The sequence below is a fragment of the Primulina huaijiensis genome, chromosome 8, assembly GCF_012295235.1.
Source record: "Primulina huaijiensis isolate GDHJ02 chromosome 8, ASM1229523v2, whole genome shotgun sequence".
Lineage (NCBI taxonomy): Eukaryota > Viridiplantae > Streptophyta > Magnoliopsida > Lamiales > Gesneriaceae > Primulina > Primulina huaijiensis.
Window position 1 is genome coordinate 6,759,255 of NC_133313.1, and position 26,441 is coordinate 6,785,695.

The 26,441-nt window shown below is 35.0% G+C and overlaps 2 protein-coding genes across 5 annotated transcripts; one reads left to right on the forward strand and one right to left on the reverse strand.

The window, feature by feature from the left end:
- Window positions 1-6,393: 6,393 nt before the first annotated feature.
- LOC140982040 (uncharacterized) lies at window positions 6,394-6,816 on the reverse strand. Its single transcript, XM_073448456.1, has one exon. It carries the CDS (start codon window positions 6,814-6,816, stop codon window positions 6,394-6,396), a length of 423 nt encoding a protein of 140 aa, XP_073304557.1.
- Window positions 6,817-11,564: 4,748 nt separating this feature from the next.
- On the forward strand, window positions 11,565-14,626 carry LOC140983352 (squamosa promoter-binding-like protein 16). 4 transcript variants are annotated; one of them, XM_073450373.1, is made up of 3 exons: window positions 11,565-11,758; window positions 12,892-13,209; window positions 13,624-14,626. In XM_073450373.1, the coding sequence occupies exons 2-3, from the start codon at window positions 13,007-13,009 to the stop codon at window positions 14,390-14,392; spliced, it is 972 nt and encodes a 323-aa protein (XP_073306474.1). In that variant the 5' UTR covers window positions 11,565-11,758; window positions 12,892-13,006; the 3' UTR covers window positions 14,393-14,626. The 4 variants fall into 4 exon arrangements, with proteins under 4 accessions (XP_073306474.1, XP_073306471.1, XP_073306470.1 ...); XM_073450370.1 differs by lacking the exon at window positions 11,565-11,758 and adding an exon at window positions 12,062-12,744; XM_073450369.1 differs by lacking the exon at window positions 11,565-11,758 and adding an exon at window positions 12,073-12,201 and having other exon boundaries at window positions 12,283-13,209.
- The last annotated feature ends 11,815 nt before the right edge of the window (window positions 14,627-26,441 follow it).

The following is a 26,441-nucleotide window of genomic DNA, read 5'->3' on the forward strand; positions in this document are numbered from 1 at the left end:
ACTTGAAGACCGAGCAAAAATGTCAGTTCACCCATCATACTCATCTCGAATTTTTTCTGCATTAACTTGGCAAATTTCTCACATAATTGGGGGTTAGTTGACCCAAAAATTATATCATCAACATATACTTGCACAAGTAAGATATGATCATTCTTTGAAAATTTGAACAGAGTCTTATCAACTGATCCAACAATTAAATCATGATCAGTTAAGAATTTTGAAAGAGTTTCATACCAAGCTCTTGGATCTTGTTTAAGACCATATAAGGCTTTGTTCAAATGATGAACATGATCAGGAAGAGAGTGATTGATAAAACCTGGTGGTTGTTCAACATATACTTCTTCCTGCAACTGACCATTCAGAAATACATTTTTTCATGTCCATCTGGTAGACTTTAAAGTTCTTTGAAGAGGCATAGGCAAGGAACATTCTGATTGCTTCCAGTCTTGCAACTGTTGCATAAGTTTCATCGTAATCTATTCCTTCTTCTTGCATATATCCTTGTGCTACAAGCCTTGCTTTGTTGCACACAATTGAACCATCTTCGTTCAGTTTGTTTTTGTATACCCACTTTGTACCTATAATAGTTTTAGAAACTGGTCTTGGAACTAAGTTCCAGATATTGTTATGGGTAAACTGATTTAGCTCTTCTTGCATGACATTTATCAAATTAGGATCATCAAGAACTTCATCAATTTTCTAAGGTTCCAGTTGGGAAACGAAAGCTGAATGAATAAATAAATTAAACACTTGATTTCGAGTTCTTACCGGATCAGATGGATTATCTATCACCAATTCTGGAGGATGTGATTTCTTCTACCTGTACTCAGCATTTGTTGCGTCCATTTCAGCAACTGCTTCAATTGGAAACTGCATATTTTCTTCAGTTTCAGTTGGTGCTGTATCAATTGGTAACTGAGTATTTTCATTTTGCTCCACCAACTGATTATCAGAAACAATTTCTTGTTCAACTGATTGATACAGCACTTCTGGTTCTTGTGTTTGAAGGATATTTCGATTAATGTGATTCTCTTCTTCATTATCATCCTCCAAACTAATATCTGTAAAGCAATCAACTAGCTCAACTGGATCAGTTGGCTTATCATTTAACACAGATTCATCAAATACAACATTAATAGACTCTTCTACATTCAAAGTACATTTGTTAAAAACTCTGTAAGCTTTACTAACTGAAGAATACCCAAGAAATATTTCCTCTGCTGATTTAGCATCAAAAGCTTTTAAATGATTTTTATCATTATCAAGAATAAAACATCTGCAGCCGAATATTTTGAAATAGGAAACCACTTTTACGTCCATGTCAGATTTCATACGGTGTTTTCAAATGAGTCTTATTAATCATTTATCTGTTCTGAGTGTAACATGTAGTGTTTACTGCTTCTGCCCAAAACCTTTGAAAATACCAGAATCAGCAAGCATTGTTCTAGCAGTTTCTTTAAGGGTCCGATTTCTTCTCTCAGCTACACCATTTTGCTGAGGTGTTCTTGCTGCTGAGAGCTCATGCTTGATTCCAGTATTCTCTAAAAATTGAGAAAGATTTTATTGATGAATTCAGTCCCTCGATCAGACCTTATTCGATCAATCCCAACTTACTTTTCATTTAATAGTCTTTTGAAAAACTTAATCAGTTGTGCAGCAGTTTGGTCTTTAGATTTGAGAAAAATAATCCAAGTAAATCGTGAATAATCATCCACGACTACTAAGGTTTATTTCATTCTCCCTAAGCTCATAACTGGTATAGGACAAAAAAGATCCATATGTAGCAGTTCTAAGCATCTGAAAGATGATTTACAACCCTTGTTTTTAAATGAAGATCTTACTTGTTTACCAAACTGACATGCTGAACAAATTTTATCTTTTGAAAAATCTATTTTGGACAAACCAGTTACTCAGACTGGTGCATAAGGTTGTTCAATCCAACTGACTTTGTAGGTGTTCCCGCAACGATTGTCAGTAAGGATGACCTCATCAGTTGAGTCTCTAACTGAACAAGTGTTTCTGTCGAACTGAACTGAGAATTTATCGTCGCATAACTGACTGATGCTAGTAAAACAGCTTTGATAGTAAAATTACTATGGATAAGCTTACCCTTACCCACAGTTCTACCTTTAGATTTGTCTCCAAAACTAATGTTTGGACCAATGTATTTGTAACGTCCCGAAAAATTTGAAAGTATACGTGAACCACATGCATGCAAATTATTAAATTTCTTTGGTATTTTATTAAATTCTTTTAAAGCATAAAATGCATGTTTATTTTATTGGTTTGTGTTTATTTATTTTTATGCATTTTATGCATAATTTATGCATGATAGGATTTAATTAATGAAATTTTAAAAGTTCATGCATTAGGGTTTTTAGATGCATTTCACGTTCGAACGAGGATCGGAAACCGGATAATTTTCAGGAAAATTATTTTAATTACATGATTAATTTTTATTAATTAAATAAGGTGTTTTTAAGTTTATATTTCAAAAATAGGAATTTTTGGGTAGTTTTACCCGCAGGATTTTAATTTTTATCGGTACGCAAATTTTATCAAATCGGGGGACTTTTTAAGGGTTCGGCTAATATTTTCAAAATCTTTCCAAAACAAAATATTTTTCGGGAGTATGTTTGGATTTAATGAACTTATTTTTAAGCTTATCGAACTTAAAACGCTTTTAAAACTTTTAAAAATAAATTGTGGCCCATTAACAAATTATTAACAATTGATTAACAATATAATTAGCATTTAAGCACCATTTACCCTTAACCCAAAACGTGTATCAGCCGACACTCACCCTATTCAGATTCCATCCCCTCGGTTTCAACACACAAACAGCTGAAAGCATCGGTGTTTGGCTTGTTCTCGCAAGAATTGTCCATCCGGGTTCCCTTGTTTCGATCTTACACTTCAAATCACCAAGGCACGCATTTGTACCATTCTTTATGCATCATACACGATTTATTATGCTGTAATATGGTTGTGTTTGTGAATCGTCCGATCCGAATGTGAGCTTAATGGTTTCCAATTTTCCATGTGTTTCTTGCATTCTCTTGTTGTCACTCACGTTTTTTTCCTACAGATCGTGCAAGGGGCTGCCATAGGGTGTGGTTTGGGGTCGTTCATCACCGTAATTGAGAGGGTTTGTGATCTGGAAGATAGAACATGCAGCGGGTGTGAGGGTAGACTACGGTTCTTGTTTCTTGGGTCGGTAATGGGTTTGGCGATGTATGGTGGATTTTGTTGTGCATGGGTTCGAACCCAGCCATGTTTCAGACCTTGTAGAGCCTAGTAAGATGTTAGGAAGGAGTCATGTGTGTTTGGTTGAGGAAGGAGCTCGATCCTCGGAAGCTTGGTGTGAAGCGAGGGAGAAATGGTAGTTTCAGCTAGTTTTCTTCACGTGATTTTGCAGTGGCTTCTTTCTTGGGTTTAGCATAGTTTAGATGGGTCATTAAGGTCCTAATGATGAGTCTTAATGGATGGACAAGTGGTGGAATAAGGGAGGACCGAAGGGTGAAAGGTTAAGGGCCATGGGTAGTTTGATGATTGTACAAAGGGGAGGTGGCCGAGAGTTTGTTATTTCCTGGAAGTTTCAGCCATGGGTTTAGGGGATTGGTTACATTTTTTTAGGACCTATAAGTGTTTATAAGATATGGTAAAAAGTTGGGAAAAATTTGGTTGAGTTTCGAGGTGATTCGGGTTAAAATCGGGACCCCGATCCAAGTTTTAAAACGAATCGATTAAGTTGAATTTGGGCTTAAGTTTACGTCTAGGAATGCTTTTAATAATGTTTTGGAATATTTTAAGGAGTTTGGTAAGCTTCGGGTCAATTTTAGAGGTCCATGTTTGAAAGAGGTCCATGTTTGAAACGATAATTTTTGGGTTTCCAGGGGCAAAATGGTCATTTTGCACCCGGGGTGAGATTTTTGTCCTGGCAGCACCCTGAGCACAAATTTATGACATTTTAAATGTTTATGCATCATGTTCATGATTTTAATGGAATTACGATAGATACGTTGCATGCTTGGTTTAAAGAAAAAGTTACGCATATGCATGTTTTTATTAAGTGATGAAAATGATAATATTTTTGAAGGATGTGAATTGGTTGTGACTGATGATGCATATGTATACGATGAAATGAGATATGATGAGCTGAGGCCCGGGCTCAGTGGACGGGTAATGCTGTCGCGGATGTCCCTCACCGCCGAGTACCACGGTTTTATAGATGGATCCATCGATAGAGCTGATAAGAAAGTCACAACTAATGAACTGAATTCAATTAAAAGTAAAGGTTTAAGTTTATGATGACACGATGAGCTGTTTTGACACGTATATGATGTTATGAGATGACATGAGTTGACACGACATGATTTTGTACGACACATTTACGTTATGCTTTTTAGTTCATGAAAGAGATGTTGAGTATGATATTTTTCACTGCTGTGTGCTATGTATATGTACTTGTTATTAACGGTACAGGTGTGTTGAGTCTTTAGACTCACTAGGCGTGTGTGATGCAGGTAAGCTTGTTATTGAGAGGACTGGAGGTGCTGAACACTGAGTAGACAGACCTGGTGGAGTGACACGACCCGAGGACCACATGTTTTCCGCATTTTGTTTTTATGAGATTTGAGATGATATGAACATTTTTATACCCTGGTTTTGATACGCTGATGATTTTCACAATTTTTACTCGTTTATGTTTACGCACTATTTTTATTGTCAAATACTTAAGATCATTTTTAAATGTTATTTCGAAAATACGAGCTATTATTAAAAAAAATAAATATTTCCGCGCTTTTAAAATTAGTAGATGTTTCAGTATTTGATCAGTTGGGATAACAAATTTGCATCTCCTATCATATGACTCGAGCATCCACTGTCCAGATACCAGATTGATTCTTTGTTTGTACCTGTCACCTGCAATCACACACAATGAATAATTTTGTACCCATATCTATTTGGGTACTAAACAGATTAGTCTTTTAGGAACCCAGACTTGGATCAGTCTAACTGACTTTCCAGTCGCTGTATCCCAAATGGTGTTTCTCGGCTTGTGTGTGCTTGGTGTGTAGTGTGTAGATGAAGCAATATGAGCTTTATCTTTGTTCAACTGGTTGTCCAGCCGATATCTTTTCTGAACTAGCTTATTGTTATAGTAATTGGAGTAGCCATTAGAATAGTTCAGGTATTTATTGCTGAACCTTTTTGGTGACTGAATTTGTGGGTCAGTTGAAATTTTTGGGCTATAACCAATATTATACCTTCTAGCCTTGTTCTTATTTTCAATAGGCTGTACAACTGGTTTACTTCGCTCAGGTTGTTCTTGTACCACAACTGATTTTCCAAAGTGAATATATTTCTCTTTGCTCATGTTCAATTTTGGCTAAGTATCACTGGTAGACGTTTCATCTTGGTTGCTGAACCCTAAACAAGTTTTATCAGTAACTGATTTTTGCTTATCTTATATTTCAGCTAATGCAACAGATGATTTATTCTATGCTTTAATAAGCTCAGTTTGCTTTGAATTCTCAAGCATCAACTGCTGAATCATTGATTGATTCTTGCTTCTTTCAGCATTGAGCTCAGCAATCTACCGTTTAGACTCGACAAATCAACTGATTCATCTGTTTCAGTTTTATCATCTTCGGGATCAGTTTGCTTTGCTCTGGCCTTCTCAAAAGATAAGACAAGTTTGTGATACTCATTAACCATGTCATGAAGTGTAGAAATGAGTTCATCTCGTGTGAAATGAGTTGAACTAAAGTCGAATAACTATTGACTGGTTGACTCAAGTTCTGTGTCATCAGCCATTAGACACATGACCTCTTCATCATCATCACTGGAGCAGCTCAAGCTCTCCAGTTCTGAATCATCACTTTCGGATTCTGCCTATTTGGACTTGCATTCCTCAGCTAGAAGCACCTCACGCTTCTTTCTGTAAGATTTCTTGTCATCCTTAGATCTTCTCTTGTGCTCATAAGGTTTCTTTCCATTTTCAGTTAAGCCTCGACTGTCCTTCTTTGGCTTGGGACAATCAGCAATGAAATGACTAGTTTTGCCACAGTTGTAGCAAACATTAGGTTCTTCTTTGGAGTGATTTTTCTGATATTGTCTTTGGAAGTTTTCTTGACTTCTTCTCATAAATATTCCAAATTTTTTGACAAATAATGACATAGCTTCATTACTTAACTGATCAATATATTTGTCAACTGAACCAGTTGGTTCCAGTCTGACAGTAGTTAGGGCAGTTGTAGCAGCTGGTGCAAAGGGTTTTCCTTCTCTGGTTTGCAACTCAAACTCGTACGCTTTTAAATCTGCATATAAATCATGATGTTCGACCTTGTTCAGGTCCTTTGATTCTCGCATTGCCATGGTCTTAACATCTCATTCCTTGGGAAGACCTCTTACTTCTTTCAGTGCTACCTCTTTATTTGAATACACCTTTCCAAGTGTATTCAGTTCGTTTATTATTCCACTGATTCTTTCATCATAGTCATGCATGGATTTTCCAATCTTCATCTTGATATTGTCGAATTTTTGAACGACAAATGATAGTTTATTCTCCTTAGTTTGCTCATTGCCCTCGCATAACTGAATCAATTTCTCCCAGATTTCCTTAACAGTTCTGCACATCTTTATCTTGCTGAAAGTGACTTTATCCAGCGTTTTGTACAGAATGTATTTAGCCACGTTGTCCAAATTGGCTTTTCTCTTGTCTTCAGCTGTCCATTCATTTCGGGGTTTGTCAATGTGATGTGGTGCCCCATCAGTTATGGCAACAACAGTGTTTGACTTCAATATTCTCATGGGTCCTTCTGTAATAACGTACCACATGTCATCATCTTGTGCAGCTAGATGAACCTGTATTCTGATTTTCCAATCATCGAAATCCTCTCTGGAGAACGTTGGAATTTTGTTGAATGAAGACATGGTAATCAGTTTGTATAGAAATATTCAGAGACAAGATTCAACTGTTCTGATACCACTTGATAGGATCGGTTAGGGGGTGAAAGAGTGTTTAGAAAGGGAGGTTGAATAAACACTAACAATTTTCACAACCTTTTCTAATATTGAGTCAGTTTGGTGATAAATTGAAACTTGCGAATATTGTCAGTCGATATCAATCAGTTAACAATAATAGTGCGAAAATAAAATAACTGATAGATAGAATAAAACTGAAATAAGAACACACAAGATTTTACGGATGTTCGGAGATTTCAAACACTCTTACGTCACCCTTTTTATCACGAGGATAGGATATTCACTAAAAGACTTTGATCGATACGAAGAGTTGTATAGACCCACTTCAGTCTTGGACTTAACAATACCAAACTGAAACTCTTAGTTACAAAACGATTTACAGTACTCAACTGGACTAAAATAACTTAGCACAACTGATGACAACAATATCAGTTTGTGCTTGTAAGCTCGAAGTATAGCCTTAAATGCCATGAATGTATACAATAAGCGTGAGCTTTGAAGTTCGCAAAGATTTCAGCAGAGTAACAGCTCAGTTGATAGTTGTTCGAGAGTCTAGAGTTTCAAGAGTCTAGAATTCCGAGAGAGATAAAAGAGTTTCTCAGCTGCTCTTTCTCTGCTATTTATAGGCTTTGCCTCTAACGGTAATATTGAATGTGATTTGAATCTTTCTATCCGTTGTTTGCAACATCAACATTCTTCTGACAATTGTACACTGCGGTTTTTCTGAAATGAGGCGATCCCGCTACTAGTTGCAGTCTGCTTTTGAACAGTTGTCGGTTGAATGTCCTTTTCCTTAACTGATGACGTGTACAGCTGAAAGATCAGCTGATAGGCTATAACTGATAAACTCACAACTGTTTGTAGCAATTGATTAGTTTCCAACTTATCAGTCACTTGTCTGCGTAGTTCAGCCAGCTGGTTCAGTTGCCTTCGATTATCTTCGTATTAATCTTCAGTTATGGGCAACCGATAGTTTGCATATTTTAGATCAATTACTATCAGTATTCTTGATCAGTTAGTTCAATCTAATAAATACTCAGTTTGTCAAACTTCCGAAATTCAGTTTCCAACAAAAGTATTTAGAAATGGGGGTTGAATAAACACTTCAAGATTTTCATTTTTGATAGGGTGAATTAGTTTAGTGATAAACTAAATTCAAAAATCTTGTTGTCAATGTCAATCAGTTAACTAATGTAGTGCATAAATAAGCTGACTGACATATTGAATACTCAAAATAATTTAAATAAAGAACACCGAGATTTTATGGATGTTCGGAGACTTCAAATGCTCCTACATCTCCTTTATCATAAAGATAGGATTTTACTAAAAGACTTTGATTAAATATAGAAATTGTAATAACCCACTTCAGTTTGGTCTTAAACAATGCCGAACTGAAACTCTTAATATCTTTACAAATTTATCAGCAAACAACTGATATTCTTTTCTTAGCACAACTGATCTCAAAGGATCGAATACAACAAAGAGATGTGCTAGTAATTTTTGCTCGAAAGATAGACTGAAAGTTATGAATGTATCTGATAAATGTGAGCTTTTTCGTAACTGATATTTGAAAGCTTGAATTCAAAAATTCACTCAGAATGAATGTGCGAGAAGTCTTTTTCACAGCTGAACTCCTCGGCTATTTATAGGCTTTGCTTCCAACGGTAATATTGAATGCATTTGAATGAATTATATCCGTTGATTTTCCCTTTCTGAACTTGTCAACATTCTTCTGACAATAGTACACTGTAGCGTTCTGATATGCGGCGCTCCCGCTGCAAGTTACAGTCTGCTTCGTACAAATTGTCGGTTGTTGGGTACACTTCAGCTCATGACGTGTTCAACTTATTATCAGTTGAGTATATAGCCGATTAATTTAGCTGAATGTATAATTGAGCTCTCTTAACTGCTAGTTCATTTATCTTTACAGATTCAGTTAGCTTTGATCAGTTCGATTGCCTTCGATTATTTAGCACATTAATTATTAGTTCAAACAACTTCAGTTCGGGTGATTTCAGCTCGAATAAGTTCAGTTTATCCAATCAGTTCTGTAATCTTCAATCGCTTAATTTGTCAAACTTCGAAATTCTGTTTCCAACAATTCACCTTGAAACCTTCATTATGATTGAAATATGAAGATAACTAAACTCATGAAGATATGTTAGTAATTTGAAATCAATGCAAGAGAAATTTTTTAGTCCTTAAAACAAATTTGTCCCTCATTTGGTGTTCACATGATATGAAAATCATCTATATATATACAATGACTTCCAACTTGTGATAATAGTACTATAAATCACAAATTCTATAACCATGAAATGATACAAATTCTATCTTGTTTAGAAAAAAAATAGAGAAGAAAACACTCCATATAAATACAAAGGTTTTGCAAAATTCTCATCCGAAGATTATTTCAAAAGTATCTAAGCACCTCTATCTAATAACTATTATGAAGTGACATGTTTTTTCCCATTTATATGTGTGTTTCATAGTCCAAATAACTGATGAAAACATCAATGGATAACATTAGGATGTAAGTATATTATAAAAATTCGAAAATGAAAACATAATTTCGTGAACAAGGATCAAGGACGTTGAGGCGCTATTTTTAAGGCGCCCCAACGCCACCTGAATTTTCCAAGCAGAAGCCTCAGCGCCCCAATGCAGCACTTAGCTGCCTGGAAAATCTAAGCAATCCTTTGGGCGCCCTATCGCTTCCCCTGCTGCTTGAGAGCATCAGTTTTCTCTTCAATATTTTTGTTTCGAATTTTTTTTATGTGTATTTGCTTAATTTTCATTGTTTAAGTTTAAAATATCCAATAATATGTTCTTATAAACAAACGAAAATTTCATTTTCTTGTGGTGTGACCGTGTGAAGCATAACTTAAAAATAAAAAAAATCACTAGACCAAATAGTTACTCTCCTTTTTCCCCTCCGAAAATGAAAGGATTACTCTTTTGGTAAGTTCTAATAAACAAAGAGTGATAGCTACATATACCTGACCCTTTTTCTTGCCACTCGTCTTGGGGTCTGTCCTTTTTATTATTTTTCTATTTTCTCCCCAATTAATTTATGTGTTGAGACTCATGATTTGGGATTATTATAATCACTCGTGACAAGGTTATTAGCTTGAAAAGGAAGGTTAGTATACTAGTAAAACTGGTAAGCCTCTCTTTTTCTTGATTTATCATGTGTTTGGTAGACCAAAAACACACAACTTTGTAGAAAATATATATCCACTAACACCCCGTTTAAGCCAGACAAGACAATATTTAAAATGATATAAACCATTACATGTACGTTTAATAAATATTCAATTATGGGTCTGAGTTGATAAAATAAATAAGTGAGCTTTTAGCTGATTTTCAGGAGTTTGATTCTTTCTATCAACATTTTTTTAGACGAACTTATCACACAGAAGTTGTTTAATATAAATTACTTGACTAACGTGATTTATAAATTATTGTTTTAGTTTAGAATTTAATCAGTGAAACAGTGATAGTGAATTCTCATTTTATTAAAAAAATAATTATAAATATTCAATCATTCTTGATATTTCGGTTCATCTTGTCCTTTTCCCCTCTCCTTTTCTTTCTTGTGATTCAGATGCGTACTTCAATTTCTATGAATATTTCAAACATTCGTTGCAGTCTCACCATTGATATTTTTTGCAATCACAAATACAAATTTAAAAAATGCAGGTTCCATTTGGGCAAATAAAAATAAAATATTTTTATAAAAGTTTTTTTTACAAAAAATTATATAAAAATTTTAAAAGTTTTTTAAAGAATAAATATATGTTTGAATAACTATTTTATAAATAAAAGTTTTTACAATTAAAAATAGTTTAAAATCCTAAAAATATAAAAAAAATCTTTTACTTATTTTTAAAAAATATAATAAAATATTTTAATTTTTTTTATAAAAATCTTGTCCCATCACATACTTTAAGTTTTTTAGTTCATAAAATACTGAAAACGTTTTTAAAATACTTGTCCATACATATATCATTTTCTGATTTCAGTTTTAAAATTGGAGTAGAAACCAACAAAATAAAGGTTTCTAAACGATTAAAAAAATCAAAATCTGAAGTTTTCGAAACTATAATTATAAATGTAAAATGAATTGTATAACTTAATTTCTATAATTTTTTATTTTGCACGTATTTTATTTTTTAGTAAAAATTATACAATATACTTTAAATATAAATATTGAATAATTAACTTTAGAGCAAGCTTAATTACTCATGATTTGTACAAATATTTCTTATCTGATGTCAAAATTACTCATAATCAATCGAACTGAAATTTACATTTTATGTCAGAATTGGTTTCCACCTTTCGTTGGAGTAAGAACCATCGTTTTTGGAATCGTAATCATGTAACTTTTAAATAGTCAATGAATTAAAGAGATAAAATATTTATTCTAAATTTATTTATACTTTTGCAGTCACTTCATATTATAAATAAATTGCACATTATTATGAATCGTTTGGAATGAGGTGTTCTCTGCATCTCCTCTGATATAACACGCCAAAGTCGCTTGAGCTCAATTCTTGAACTTTTCTTGTTTCTCTCATGCTCCCTAAACCTCCCCTACCCACCCACGTCTGTTAATACTAGAGACCCTCCTATCTTTTCAAATATACAGTAATCCTATCTTGCTTTTGCCAGTTGCCAACTTTACTGATCCCCTCTATAATGGAGTGATTGTCAGAGACTGAATGGCTGAGGAGACTGTGTCAGTCCTCTTCTTTTACGCTTGTCTGTAAGTATCGTCTTAAATATTTGGTCTTATTCTTGATGATTAGTTAAAAATTTATTTGTTTCATTTTGTTGCTCTGAGGTCTCAATTTATATTTGCATTATTGCTTCACTTTTTTGGTTACTTGGCATGGTTAAGTTTTTGATGGCCTTTTGGCTTGATTTCCGAGTTACAATTCTAGTTCTTTCCTTTGGGGTGCCTCTAAACTTCCTCAAGTTCCAGTCTTTATCAATAACTTTAGCCCGCACAGAAATTTTTTTTATGTTTGATATGTTTTTCACAGTGGGTAGCTAAATTCGTTTAAGAATATGTTTTTCACAGTGGGTAGCTAAATTCGTTTAAGAATATTTTATCTTACATTTTTATGTGAAATGTACTTATTTGAATCGGGTGTTAATGTTTATCTACTGTTTCTAGTAATCCTGTTGTGACAGACAAAAGAAACGGTGAGCTTTCCCTTTTTTTTCTTTTTTCCTTGATTTAAATTGGGCTTTGATAGATTCATACAACTGTTGTTTTCCTCTTAGTGACTGAAATAAAGTGGAGAAAGGACGGCATAGATTTCAGGGCATGGTCTAGGATCTTTTTTCTTTCTTTTCAGAAACTGGTGTGAAGTGGGTCAATTTTGTTTTCTGTTGCGTCGTTTCGATAAAGTTTTATCGCGAGTTTCTTGAATTATATTTTGAATCTGTTTAAAACTTCATCCCTTCTTTACAAGTCATTAATAGCGTTTGATTTCTTTCAAGTTGCTGTAGTTCTTGCTTGTGGATGGGGGAGGTTTTTTAAGATTCGATGCACTTTTTTTTTTTTTTGCCCCCTTGAAAATTCCATCTTTTATGGCTTCCGTGGATAAAATCTGAGTGAAACAGAAATTCGGAGAATCACCTTGTTTAATTTGGGATAATTGTCTCTGTATTGCCCCAAGAAAGTGGTGAAGTACTCAATTTTACGGTTTTATTTCTTGGGTTTTCATATGTACTGATAAATTGGTACGAAAATTAATGCTTTGCTATTATGCTGTTGGCTACTGAATTCTTTCCACAACCTGCATGACGTGAACTTGAAGATGGCTCATCTTATGCGAGAAGTATTTCTCAATTCTGAAGAGGGACTTTTCTTGAATTTTTTTTCCGCAGAATAGTTGGTCAAATTGGTGCGTGGAGATAGCAGGCAGCTAGTTCATGCAGTAACGTTGGTTTGAAATTTGGATGTTTGGAGTCTAAACGAATTTGGAACTCGCGGTGCCTTCCGATGGATTCGTCATCATTTCCTGGATCATCGAAAAGGGCCAAGGCTTCTGGAAGTAACACTCATTGCTTGGTTGATGGATGCAATGCAGATCTAAGCCTTTGTAGGGACTATCACCGGAGACACAAAGTCTGTGAGATTCATTCCAAGACCGCGAAGGTCACGATTGGCGGACGGGAGCAGCGGTTCTGCCAACAGTGCAGCAGGTAGCGTAGAAATCATGTTTTGTTCATTTCTGTGATGTATCGCTTGAATCTTCGCATTTTCGAAGTCTTGAGTGCTTGGAGTGTTAATTTTAATCAATGGAAAAATCATATGGTTTCCACATTGGTATTGGGAAAAAAGTTATCTAGTTATGTTAGATATACCAGGGTGTTGTGGATATTTAAAGGACATACGGGCCATTGAATTTAGTACAAGAACTAAATTTACATGCGATAGCAAGTGGATCAGTTGCAATGTGTGTACCTCGATCTTGCATTTTTTCCAACTGCTGTGTTCACAAACATACAAATATTTGTGCGAGTCGATTTTGGGATTCAAATTTGTGTGGTCGTCAAACTTTAACTATTCCCCGAACCCAGTTTAATTTTGGGAATAATCATGCATTATTTTCGTAGGTTTCATTCACTAGTAGAGTTTGACGAAGGGAAGCGAAGCTGCAGGAAACGACTTGATGGTCACAACCGGAGGCGAAGGAAACCTCAACCTGACACGCTCTCCCGAAGTTCTTCACTAATTTTCTCTACCTCTCCAGCCATTGACAGTGCAAGAATTCTTTCATTTGGAAGTCCACAGATACTTCGGAGTGCCGTTGTGAGCTCTTCCTGGGCCGGGGACGCGAAAGCCGATAGTGATCTGATGCTCTATAACAATCAAAGACACCTGAACTATATCGAGAGACAAAACTCGCTTCCTCAGTGTTCTGCTCATAGCTACAAGGGAGAGGTCAATCAACTCCCATGCATGCAAGGCAGGGACTGCTCGTTTCAAGAAACCTCCATCTGTCAGCCGTTTCTTGATCCAAATACTGTGTTGGGAAGTAGTACCAGCAACCAGAAAATGTTTTCTGATAGATTTAAGCAAGTTGTTGACTCTGATCGTGCTCTCTCTCTTCTGTCATCAGCACCTTCTATAACTCGGGAGTTCGGTCTGAACCATGTTGACCACTCAGAACCACTCCCCCAGTCACATTCGTTAGTTCACAACTTGCACTACAATGGCTTAAGTCATTTTGCGTTCGGCCAAGACAGTAAGCCAATTATGTCTGTCACAGAATCTCATGGTAGCAGTGCCTCCGCTTTGCATTTCTCCGAATCGATTCACCATGCTCCCGAGGGATCGTCTACTAGTGGATCCCATCAAACTCGCACATTCACGTGGGAGTAGTCTTAGCCTCACACTTTTTCAACAAAATGAATATGTTGGTATTCCAAGGATTCTGAAATGTTGTAGTGATAGAATATTTCTCCCTAGAGGGGTGAAGTAACTCTTACACCCCCATATACCTCTTTACTATTTGTTCTATGCTTTTACTTTTGATGTGAAACTGAGTCACTTTGACCCAACTATGTCTGTGGATATATATCGGCATGTTTCTTGCGTAGAACTACTGATTCTTGGTTACTTGCTACTAGCAAAATTTGAGAAAGATAATTGGTTTCCGATTGTATTACATGGAAAGAGCGAAGTTCTATGGATATATGGGCGGTGTGTGCTTGAGCTCGATCTATGTAAAACATATATGAAGTGTTGGAGTCAAAAGAGTGGTGGAGGATGACACAATTGAATCTCAATAGAGATAGTGTTTTTGTGGGTAAAAATTTAGGAGTAAGAGGGCTAATTGCTCCCGCGTCTCTACTTTGCATATTTGATCCCTTTAACTTGTTATTGGTGAAACAATCTTTGGCGATTGTTTCTTCAAATGGTTTTCTTAAAAAAGGTGAATCGAGATAGAAACCGAAACTCAATTATAACGAACTTCTACCGATTAAGTTCTTGCTCAAACAACAACCAAATTCGAATGATCAGATATCGGAGTCAAATTTATGTCCAAGTGATTATAATTCAGTTTCACCTTTTGTTGGAATCAGATCTGTTTGTTCAAAACTCCATCTTAATGCCATCCATGTCAAGCTAAATTAGATTTGGTCTATAACTCCATTATTGTATAACCATAAACATATCTTCCAAAGTGGGCAAATCCAATTAAATATATACACAAGAATATATCCAATCCACAGAGATTCATTTCTATCTCAAACCTGGTAGCCCACACGAAAAAACAACTCTCCAAGCATTATTCCTTTGCTATTAATTATATTTCTAGTTTCTATATATTTACATTGGTACTCATAGCCAGACTGGCAACACAGGCCTAGAGTTTTGAATAATTTCATCAAAAATGGAAGCCGCTAGCCATAATAGACAAGGAGGTTCAATGAAAAGCAAACTCATAACGTCTTTCTATCGCACGGCTAAGCCACCCTCAGCCACCCAATACGCCACTGCCGCCGTTGTTAGGCCTGCCGCGTTGGTGAAGACAGTGTCATTTAAGAATCAAGAGGGGAGATTTTGTGGCTCCGATGGGTATATTCACGGCCAAAACAGCTGCGGTGGGGATGACCATGTGGACAACAAAGCTACAAGTTATATTTCTCATGTCAAAGAGAGGCTCAAACTTGAAGAATCGAATTTATTATTGAAGGAGAAAAATCATGTGGTCGATTATTAAGTATGGTTTTGGTTTTTTCTGGTCTTCAATCCTCGTAGGATATGAGAATATAATCTTATTTTGGTGTGTTTTGTTGGGATATATGGATCTTGTGTTTTCTCAAGCGTGTATTGAAATGTGTACCATAAAATATCAAATAAGCACAGAGTGACATAAAATAATATTGCCCAAGTGTATTAAAGAATGTTTGTAACAACTTTGGAATAAATATATGACAAATAATTTGTACAAAAGGACATACATACATGCACTTAAAGCCTAAGTACTCGGCTATTAAAAAAAAAAAAAAAAAAAAAAAAGCCGAAGTACTCGGCTGGCTTATGAGCAAACAAAGCCCAAATTAGAGTCCAATTTAAATATTATGATTGTGTCTAATTTTTTTCTCAGTTCTAAAGGATTTCAAAAAAAAAAATTTGTAATGTTTTATAAGTTCGTAACCTTAGTTTAAACGAAAAAAAGTAGTTTATGTCATGTAACTTGACTTTTTTTTTTGGGTCCTCTAACTAGTGAAACTTTGGTCTTAGTGTAACAGCTTTTTATTTTTTGGTTATTCTAGTAATTTTCATTAGAAAGTTGATATGATATCAGAAATTGTTCACGTGGAGTCGATAAATCACTAACATGACATCATAAATTAGAGTCCGACGTCACGTCAGTGTTATACGGAAACATGACTAAAACAAACACAAAGTTATTGCATAAAAACCTAGCTCTGACGACTTAAGGAACCATAATTGGAAACAGACAAACCATAATTTGAGGTGAGAATCCAAATTTTTGGGCATGTAATTATTTGTTTAAATATAGATATGTATAAGAATTTATTTTCGAGTTATGATATTATTATAAAAATAATAAATTCGAAAATATTAAATAATACATGATATTTGAAATTTCAAGCCAATAAATACATTGAATTCGAAATCCAGTACAAGATACATGATAAATTAAGGCTGGATATCCATCTAATTGGAAGGAAATATTACATACAAGGCAGTTTTTCTCAACAAAGAAGCATCCAAATATTTATGAAAGGATTATCTCGAAATTATGGAAAGAGCATCACCAAATTATATAAGGATATCAATCGAATTATGGTAAGATTTTTATCACCCCTCTATAAATAAGAGAAGCTTTCATTCAAAATCTACACCTCAATTTTCGAGTTTTCTCTTTATATTTTCGAAATTTTCTCTCCAAAATTCTGATGCAGTCATCAAAGTTCTGTCCAAGTTCATAAATGATTTATCTAGCTCAATTGCTCAGAATCCGATCTCCACCATTCCGAATATGCATTCATATGTTTTGAATAACATGTCCAAATTTTCAGCCAAATCGAACGGCTAGTTTTTGTTTATAGCCTTCGCAAGAAAACTGCTCAGATTTTAGGCGGGAGCAATATACCTACGATTTTTGTCCATATGCAAGTTAAACGACTTCCAAACTCGATCTACACCGTTCATAATTTATTTGACGTAATTTTGAACGTATTGTAAAAGTTTAAACCCGATCCAACGGTTCAATAAGGCACAAAGAATTTTATAAGACGGCTGATTTTTCGATATATGTGCTGCTGCGTTTTCGAAGTATCGGTAGCAAGATTCTTCCATAATTTCTGAGTTATTCACGTTTTTTTCCAGTCTAAGGTAAGTAGACTTGTCTTAAAATATGTTGTGTATTAATTATTTTGTTTTTGAAGTTTCGGTCGAGCACAGTTATTATGTTTCTACCCCTTCTTGATATGATTATCGTATGTTATATGTTTCGGTACTGTGAGTATTCAACTGGATATGGGTGGGAATCCCAATATACATGATATGTTTATGGCCCTTACACGGTGGGATTGTAACCGTTATATGGTCTCGACCCCTTAGAAGAGTAAAAATTAGGGACTGTTATGAGCAAACCATGGAAAATAGAGCAATCTCAGTACCTTGACCAAAATTATGTTTATGGTTATGATGATGACATGTTACGAGAATCATGTTATGCATGATATGATATGTGATTTTCGAAATTCATGTGTATTTGTTATGTATGTGCTCGAACGACCTCGCTTACTGATTGACGATCATATCACGCACCCCTTACTCTATCCTCTCCAGATACATCAGAAGAGAAAATCGAGGAAGATGAACAAGACTAATTTTGAGGCTGATAATAAGAAGAATCAAAAAATTTATTTTAGTTCTCGCTTAGTAAGTTGTAAACGCTTCCGTATATTTTTATCATTTTAAGAATCTACGTTGTAAGGATAATCTTATGATTGATTATGAGTAATAAACTGGTTTTTGGTTTATACTGTACTACGATGCTTGTTGTTTTCAATTGTGTGGTTGTAAAATAACGTCGGTGTCGATTAACCCCAATCTCGGGACGTGACAGAAACAGACAAACTTACGAGACAATTGCCTTTTCTTGGATGAAATGAAGAAGGTACCTTTCATTTTTTTGTGTTTCCAAAGGAACTCTCCTCAAACTAGTGTATGCTAGTTGGTTACATGTTGGTTACATGTTAGTTTCTAGTTTCAAATAGGACGATGACAATATATGTCTTATTTTATGTAGTTGCGTGAACTTTATTTATCTTTTATTGGCTGGAATGTGATACCCTTGTCTCACATCTTAAAAATTAAATATTTAAAATGAGTTTATAATGGCTTACAATGGACTTCTATAGCAACTTGGGTTAATCATTTTCGTAAAGCGAGGACGAATACGAAGTAGCTGCTATAGGGGCCCATTGTACAATCACGCAGGTGCGGGCCCGAGTTCGGGGCATGACAGAATGGTATCAGAGCCGGTCACGGCATGAAACATTGGGAAATAATTGCTATGAGTGGCAAAGTGCTACGTGCATGGGAGCCATCTCTTGAACCTGGAGGGCAAAGTGCTACATGACGGAGCGACCTCTTGAACCTGTAGGAGCCACCTCTAGATTCTCGACGCTAGTGGATCGAGGGGTCAGGCCGCGACGAGGACGTCGTGTTCTGAAGGAGGGGTGATTGTGATACTCTTGTCTCACATCTTAAAAATTAAAGATTTAAAATGAGTTTAAAATGGCATACAATAGACTTCTATAGCAACTTGGGTTAATCATTTTCTTAAAGCGAGGACGAATACGAAGTAGCTGCTATATGAGTCCATTGTGCAGTCACGCAGACGCGGACCCAGGCTCGGGGAATGACAGGGAAGACACATTGGAAATGAACAGCCAAACTTACATTAGAGGTAGCTCAAATTTTGAGATGGTATGTCAAGAAAATCCTTAATTTCACCCAGAACTTCATGTAGAGAGTCCGACCATAGAATATAGACCTAATTTTCTTTTAGCATATCATTTGGTTCTGTCCTACACGACACTCAATTTTTTGACTCTCTTCGTATCTCGGCAACATTTAGACTGTCAATTTACTAGTTGAAAAATACAATATAATTACATGTCAGATTGCGTAAGACAAGATGATTTTAACAAATCACGAATATGATAAGAACATATAAACAAAAACAAGATTAAATCAATGTTTATTATCACCATGATCATAAAAATTTTCACATAAATAAATATATACACAAAAAATAAAGTAGTGTTCGTAATCACTAAAAAAAGTTATTCTTGTCTTTTGGCCTAAGAATATCAGTTTTGAGTGTATCTTAAACACATATTTTTTTTTGTTAATTTCTGCTTAATTTAATTAAAATCTTAAAGCTGGTGGGATGGTGATTCTACTTCTATAAAATGATTATAGTAAAAAGTTAGTATTATAATTAATAATTTATCAAACACTACCTACGTCTGATTTTCAATTTTTTCACTTTTGTTTTAAAACACTACACACTTTTGATTTTTCCAAATTTCTTCATAATCTATAATCAATCACTTCTTTAAAATCATAGTCTACTGCAAATCTTCCCTAATTAAATGTGATATGTGTATAATAAGTTGATATTCTTTATTATACAACAATTGTAGATACATAAACTGCTCAGTTCCGATGGGAAACTCAACTTGATTCCGTTGATGTTACCATATATCAAAACAGTGCACATTTTGCCAAATTTATACTTATAATTGTTGATTGACTGATAAACAATGAACCAAATAGTTTCTCAAATATAGAATCCCTAAAATACTTTTAATTTTAATATTTGTTTTTGGGTTTCCATGCATGGATTCTTGTGGTGAATTTGCTTTCAAGTAGGAAATAGCTATGTTTTAAAATAAGGACTAAAAATTACACCGTCGTATACAAAACAAAATATGATTGAATCAAAAGTATGAATTATAGAACATTGAATTGAACACTATCTTTCATTTTAATTTATAAGATATCATTCGAGGCTTATGTAAGTTCGAGAATTTACGAAGAAGTGATTTAGTTTATGGAAAATATAATGTTTGCATTATATATTTGTATAACTACTATATTACACTAGTGCTTGATCATTTTACTTGCAAATCCTTAAAGATATAATTTTTGGGGAAAAAAAAAAAACTCATGAGTGCAAGATGATGGATGTATTTACCAAAGAGTTGAGTACATTGGAGACAAGAAGAATATAAAATAGGGGATGTTTTCTTGTATTATAATTCCATGCAGTTAATATAATGGTTTGCACCTCAACTACATCCCAGCATTTGGCAAGTTGGCACCCCATGCATAAATGATCGTGCCATGTTTCTATTCTAAATAATTGAGAATAAATATTTGTTTCTGACTTCACTACTTTTTGGCAAATTCATTCGTCTTGATTTACTGAAATACATTAAGTTTGATGTACTAAATAAATAATATATCGTTAGATAGTTTGAGCTTCGATCACACTGGCATCTATGGAGAAGTAAAAAAAAAAAAAAAAAAAAAAAAAATTAAAAAAAAANTAAAAAAAACGTGAAACTGGATTAAAATCAGAGTAATTTTAAATTGAGACTCGTGTAATGGTAAACATATTGTTTGCATAATATTTTTGTGATGCAGGCGTGCCAAATGTAAAAATGTACCAAATTGTGCAAAAATAATGAAATCCCATTAGCGTAATTTGATATATTAAAACAGTTTTGAATTAATGGGATTTCTTATCTAATATGCTTCTTTTATTCTTCTTTCCCGGCTTGATTAAAATTTTGAGCTTGTTCAACTATTGGCCTACTTAAAATATAGCCCCAATAAATGCCCTCGTAAACATTGAAGCAAAAATGTTTGTATATATACCCATTTGCAAATTATCTATTTGTAACAGCCTAAAACTGTTTGATGACTTGGATCACTTGTTATGGGCTTACACAACCCATTTCTCCCATTATAATTCAAATTATAAATTCCCACTCACCTCATCTTCATAGAAGTTCCCTCCTGCTCTTCTTCTTCCATAACTCCTAATCTCAATCGGATACCAAAAAATATTCCTTTATTTTTTTGTCATGGTCTTTTGTGTAGCGCCTCCAACAAAAATAACGCCATGGTCCAAGATTTATGATGTGATTCTTCAATCACGAAAAGCAAACACGCTCAAAAACGGAGTCACGCCCTCGATTCGATGAAACAAAGAACGATGTGTTGTCCCGATCTTTTTGAAACACGTAATTATTGTAATATTCACCTCTAAATTACGAATAACTTAGCAACGAATATTAATGAAGATAACAATTGATCTAAAACAAACTTTCAAAAAACTAATATTTGACAACCCGAGTGAAGAACAAGTGACAAACGCCACAAAGTGTTAAACTTTAATAAATTTGATTTGAGAAACACACAAAGGTGTTTACAAAGCTAAACTTTGAAATTGAGAGAAAAACTCAATCAATATATTAAAACTCAATGTTCATTTTTTACAATGAATAAAATTCGTGTAATATTGTTTACAAATCTAAAAGATATCAAAATCTAGTTACCTAATTAACTATGACTCTAAACTAGGAAATAAGACACTTTTCCGCAGGGGGCGAGCTTGGACCCGAGATTCTACCACTCGAGCGCGGAGTGTTCTGGACTGGGCGTGCTCGGGCGCCGAGTATTCTGGAATTCACCATCTGGATAGTGACTGTGGCACTTGGGCGCGACATTTTACCGCTCGTGCGCCAGTCACGCGCTCGGGCGCAAACTTTTACAGCCGTGGTGCGGAGCTCTCGGGTCCGGGGTCTTGATTTAGCATCCTCTTCATAATTTAACACTTGAATAACATTGAAATGTATTCCAACTTCATTGTTATGCATGCCGAATTCTTTGAAGCTTCGACTCTTGCTTGTACGATCTTGATAATGTAGTTGTCTGGATCTTCTCTAAAGATTTAGCACATAATTTCCGGCCAGATTTGTAACGTCCCAGATTCGACGACTGTCCTCACTGTACACAGACGAGTCTTTCCAACGTGCTTATGTCCTCACTCACACGTACCCTAAGAAATTTCACAGGGGGTCACCCATCCTAGAATTGCCCTAAGTCAAGCACGCTTAACTTTGGAAGTCTTATGTGATGAGCTACCGAAAAGAAGATGCACCTTCTTGATATGAATAGTACTTATCAAATCTTTTTAAGCCCTCCTCAACTGCACAGTCTCAAACCTGAACAGTTTCGGAATCCCTATCCTTCCGGTGTAAGATCGGTTCATTCATGTTCCCTCCGCCTAGAAGCCTGCTAGGAGCCGCTCATTGTCCGTGCAACCTCATGGCACCGGTGATCACCCCCGCCCTCTTCGGACCCGGGCCTCACATGCCAACCAGCTTCCGCTTGGTTTGTCCCCGAACCACGTTGTACTAGGAGAGATCGGCTCTGATACCAACTGTAACACCTACTAATTTAAAATGATGCTATTTTTTTTTTGTAAGCTCAACTTTCAAAAATTACTAACTCATGCATGCAATACCATTGAAAATTTCGCATTTAAAATAATAACAGTCAGTTAACCGATAAAATACTGCTGTTTAAATAAAAGACAAGTCAATAAACCTAGACTTACGTTTCAAAATCATGCAAATAAGGAACAAATAAAAATCTTGACAAAATCTTCAACATGTAAAAACAAGCATATAAAATAATCATGTCCACTCCTAACTCAAAACATGATATGCGGAAAATGTGGTCCTCGGGTCGTGCGCGCACATCCATCCCTACCTACTTAGAATTCGGCACCTCCTGTCCCCTCATAGACATTCTCACCTGCATCATTCACACATAGTGAGTCTAAAGACTCAATACACCTGTATTGGGATAACAAATATATATACCTATCATGCAGCAATGAAAAATACTGTACTCAACATATATTTCATAATCTTGGAAAAATGTATGCATAATTGTAACCTGTCAACACATAATAATAATCATAGCACATATCATCATATCAACATATACGTGTTCCTTTTCTTAATTTGAATTTCGTTTGTTAGCTGTGACTTTCGTATTATCATGTCAGTCGATGGATCCAATTACGTGTAACCGCGGTACCCGACGGCGGGAACATCAGCGACAGCATTACCCGCCCACTGAGCTTTGGCCTTACATATCATCGTATTAACGTATTCGTATTAGTCACAACCAACTCTCTTCCTTCAAAAACATGTCATCATATTCATCACTTAATAAAACATGCATATACCTAAAATTTTCTTAAAATCAAGCATGCAATGCAATTTTCATAATTACATAAAAATCATATATATAATGCATAAACATTTAAAAACATGATAAATTTGTGCTCAGAGCTTTGCCAGACTAAAAACTCACACCAGGTGCAAAATGATCATTTTGCCCCTGGAAATCCAAAATGACCATTTTACCCCAGACCTCATAATTTCGGCCTGAAGCTTACCAAACTCCTTAAAACACCTCAAACATATAAAAAGTATTTCTTAGACGTAAACTCAAGCTCGCTTCAAAACTTAACCGATCCGTTTCAAAACTGGGGCCAGGGCCCCGGTTTCAACCCGAATCGACCTGAAACTTAACCAAATTTTTATGTTTGGTTAGCGGTCGTGTGCGTTGTGTGGTGTGCATGGGGCTGCAAGTCATGGTTAGTTGAGTCCAGTAGAGACCTAAGGTGGTCTGGGAGGGGCTGGTCCGAGTCGGTAGGGCCTAGGGTCGATAATTTGCATGATTGGTCAATTGAGGTTTGAAAATGTAGGGTGCAGGAAAATTCCAGCAATCGTCGGGCTGGTTTCGGGGGTCATAAATTGGCTGAAATAGGTGTTTTAGAGGTTGGTCATGTAGGTTTAAGTCATGGTTAGAGTTGGGAAAAAATTGGTTGAGTTTCAGATTAATTCGAGTTAAAATCGAGACCTCGGTCCAAGTTTTAAAACGAATCATTTAAGTTTTGAAACGGGCTCGAATATACGTCTAGGGAATGCTTATAAATATGTTTTGGGATATTTTAAGAAGTTTGGTAAGCTTCGGGTAGAAATTTAGAAGTCCAGGGATAAAACGGTCATTTTGGGTTTCTAGGGGCAAAATGGTCATTTTGCACCCCCGGGGTGAGTTTTTGGTCCTGGCAGCGCCCTGAGCACAAAATTTATCGTGTTTTTAATGTTTATGCATCATGTATATGATTTTTATGTAATTACAAGAAATACGGTGCATGCTTGGTTTTAAGAAAAAATTACGTATATTCATGTTTTTATTAAGTGATGAATATGATTACCTGTTTTGAAAAATGAGAGTTGGTTGTGACTAACACGATTATATGAGTTATTATGAGCTGTGGCCAAGGCTCAGTGGACGATTAATACTGTCGCTGATGTCCCCGCAACCGGGTACCACAATTATATTAGATGGATCCATCGAATAGAGCTGATATGAAAGTCATAACTAATGAACTGAATTCGATTAAAAGAAAATGTATACGTATATGATGATATGTTAGTCATGCTTTGACATGTTATGATTTTATACGACACGTTTACGTTTATGCTTTTAAGTTCATGAAAAGTATGTTGATTACAGTATTTTTCACTGTTGTGTGCTATGTATATGTAATTGCTATTATCGGTACAGGTGTGTTGAGTATTTAGACTCACTAGGCATGTGTGATGCAGGTTTTGGATGAGGAGGCTGGAGGTGCCGAACTATGAGTAGGCCGGGCTGGATGTGCGCGCACGACCCGATGATCATACTTTTCCGCACATCACGATTTTATGACCTTTGAGTAGACATGATCCGTTTATACGCTATTATGTTATGATGTTGATTTTCAGTATTTTACTCGTTTTAATTTCGTTCATGCATGGTTAAGGGCCGAATTGGCAAATTTTAAACTACAGTATTTTATTGATCGATTGTTTACGATTATTTTTAAATGATATATTTTCAGTAGGGTTGCATGCATGTAAAATATTTAAAATGTTTATTTATGAGAAAATGAGCTTGTCAAAAAAAAATTAGCAGCATTTTTATATTAGTAAACGTTACAATAAAATCTCCGGAAAATGACGGTACTGAATTTGGAGCTATCGTGCACCAATGCAAATATCTTTTGCATCAAGGAACTTCGTTCTCGGTTCAGTTTGTTTATTGACAAGCAAATGTAGCAGCTCGTGCTCTTGCTCAGACTGTTCGTTTCTATACTAGTCCATCTATTTGTTTTGAGATTCCGCATTGTTTGATTGAACATTTGGATCTTTGTAAAATTTCACATGATTAATGAAATTCCTTTAAAAAAAATCAGGTATTTGTTGAAACTCGACATTATATGCTTAATCCGCCATCTACACATGCTAATAAAAGTTCACTGAATTACAGAATTAATGACCTTTAATTGGTTGAATTTGAAAGATATAAATGGCAATTTTGCTATATATGGAATTTGCAAATTGTAGAAGAGTAAATATTTTCGGAAAATAGAAAGCAAAAATTACTTAGTTTGGTGGATGTGGTCACAATAATTATGATGTCTTTTATTCACTTTAATTTAAGGGGACAAAACCATCCAGTTCTTTTTAATTAGAATAGGTCTCTTGTGAAACGATTTCACGAATATTTATCTGTGAGACGGGTCAATCCTACCGATATTCACAATAAAAAGTAATACTTTTCGCATAAAAAGTAATATTTTTTTATGAATGACCCAAATAAAAAATCCGTCTCTCAAAATACGACCCGTGAAACCGTCTCACACAAATTTTTGTCTTTTAATTAAACAGTAATTTGATAGAGACCGATACATTTAGGTAGTGGCTTGATATCAATTATTAGTAATTTGGACTACAGTAATTTGATAGAGACCGTCTCACCCGTGAGACACACTATATTTGTCATGGATATATTTATTTACGCTGTAATTTGGACTACTATATTTATTAGTGATTTAAAATGTAATCAATTACAGTAAATTAGTAATCGTGAACATCGATCTGACTTGATATTTCGTAACTAATGATTATTTACTAATTTTATCACCAAGATATATATTTTGTCAATTTTAATTATTAATATAATATATATGAATAACAAGATTTAATTTTATGATCTCGATCGGTTTGCTCCCCCATAATTAAATGATTTTTTTGCACAGCTTGATATCAAATCTCATCTCTTACATAGTTACCTATGTAAAACGAGTAGGGCTGCAAAGCAAACTCTTATAAATTATTTTGATCTGAAAGAACAATTTAATCAGATCGTTGATTAACAAGTTTATTGCACGCATAGAAAGTATATCCGTTTAAAATTACCCGCGAATCAGCGATGCTATATATATATAAAATAAAGC

Excerpts from the sequence above, each read along its gene's own strand:
- LOC140983352 (XM_073450373.1), top strand. The coding sequence starts at position 13,007 with ATGGATTCGTCATCATTTCCTGGATCATCGAAAAGGGCCAAGGCTTCT. Across the intron at positions 13,210-13,623 it reads TTCTGCCAACAGTGCAGCAG|GTTTCATTCACTAGTAGAGT; the intron begins GTAGCGTAGAAA and ends TTATTTTCGTAG.
- LOC140982040 (XM_073448456.1), bottom strand. The coding sequence starts at position 6,816 with ATGAGAATATTGAAGTCAAACACTGTTGTTGCCATAACTGATGGGGCA.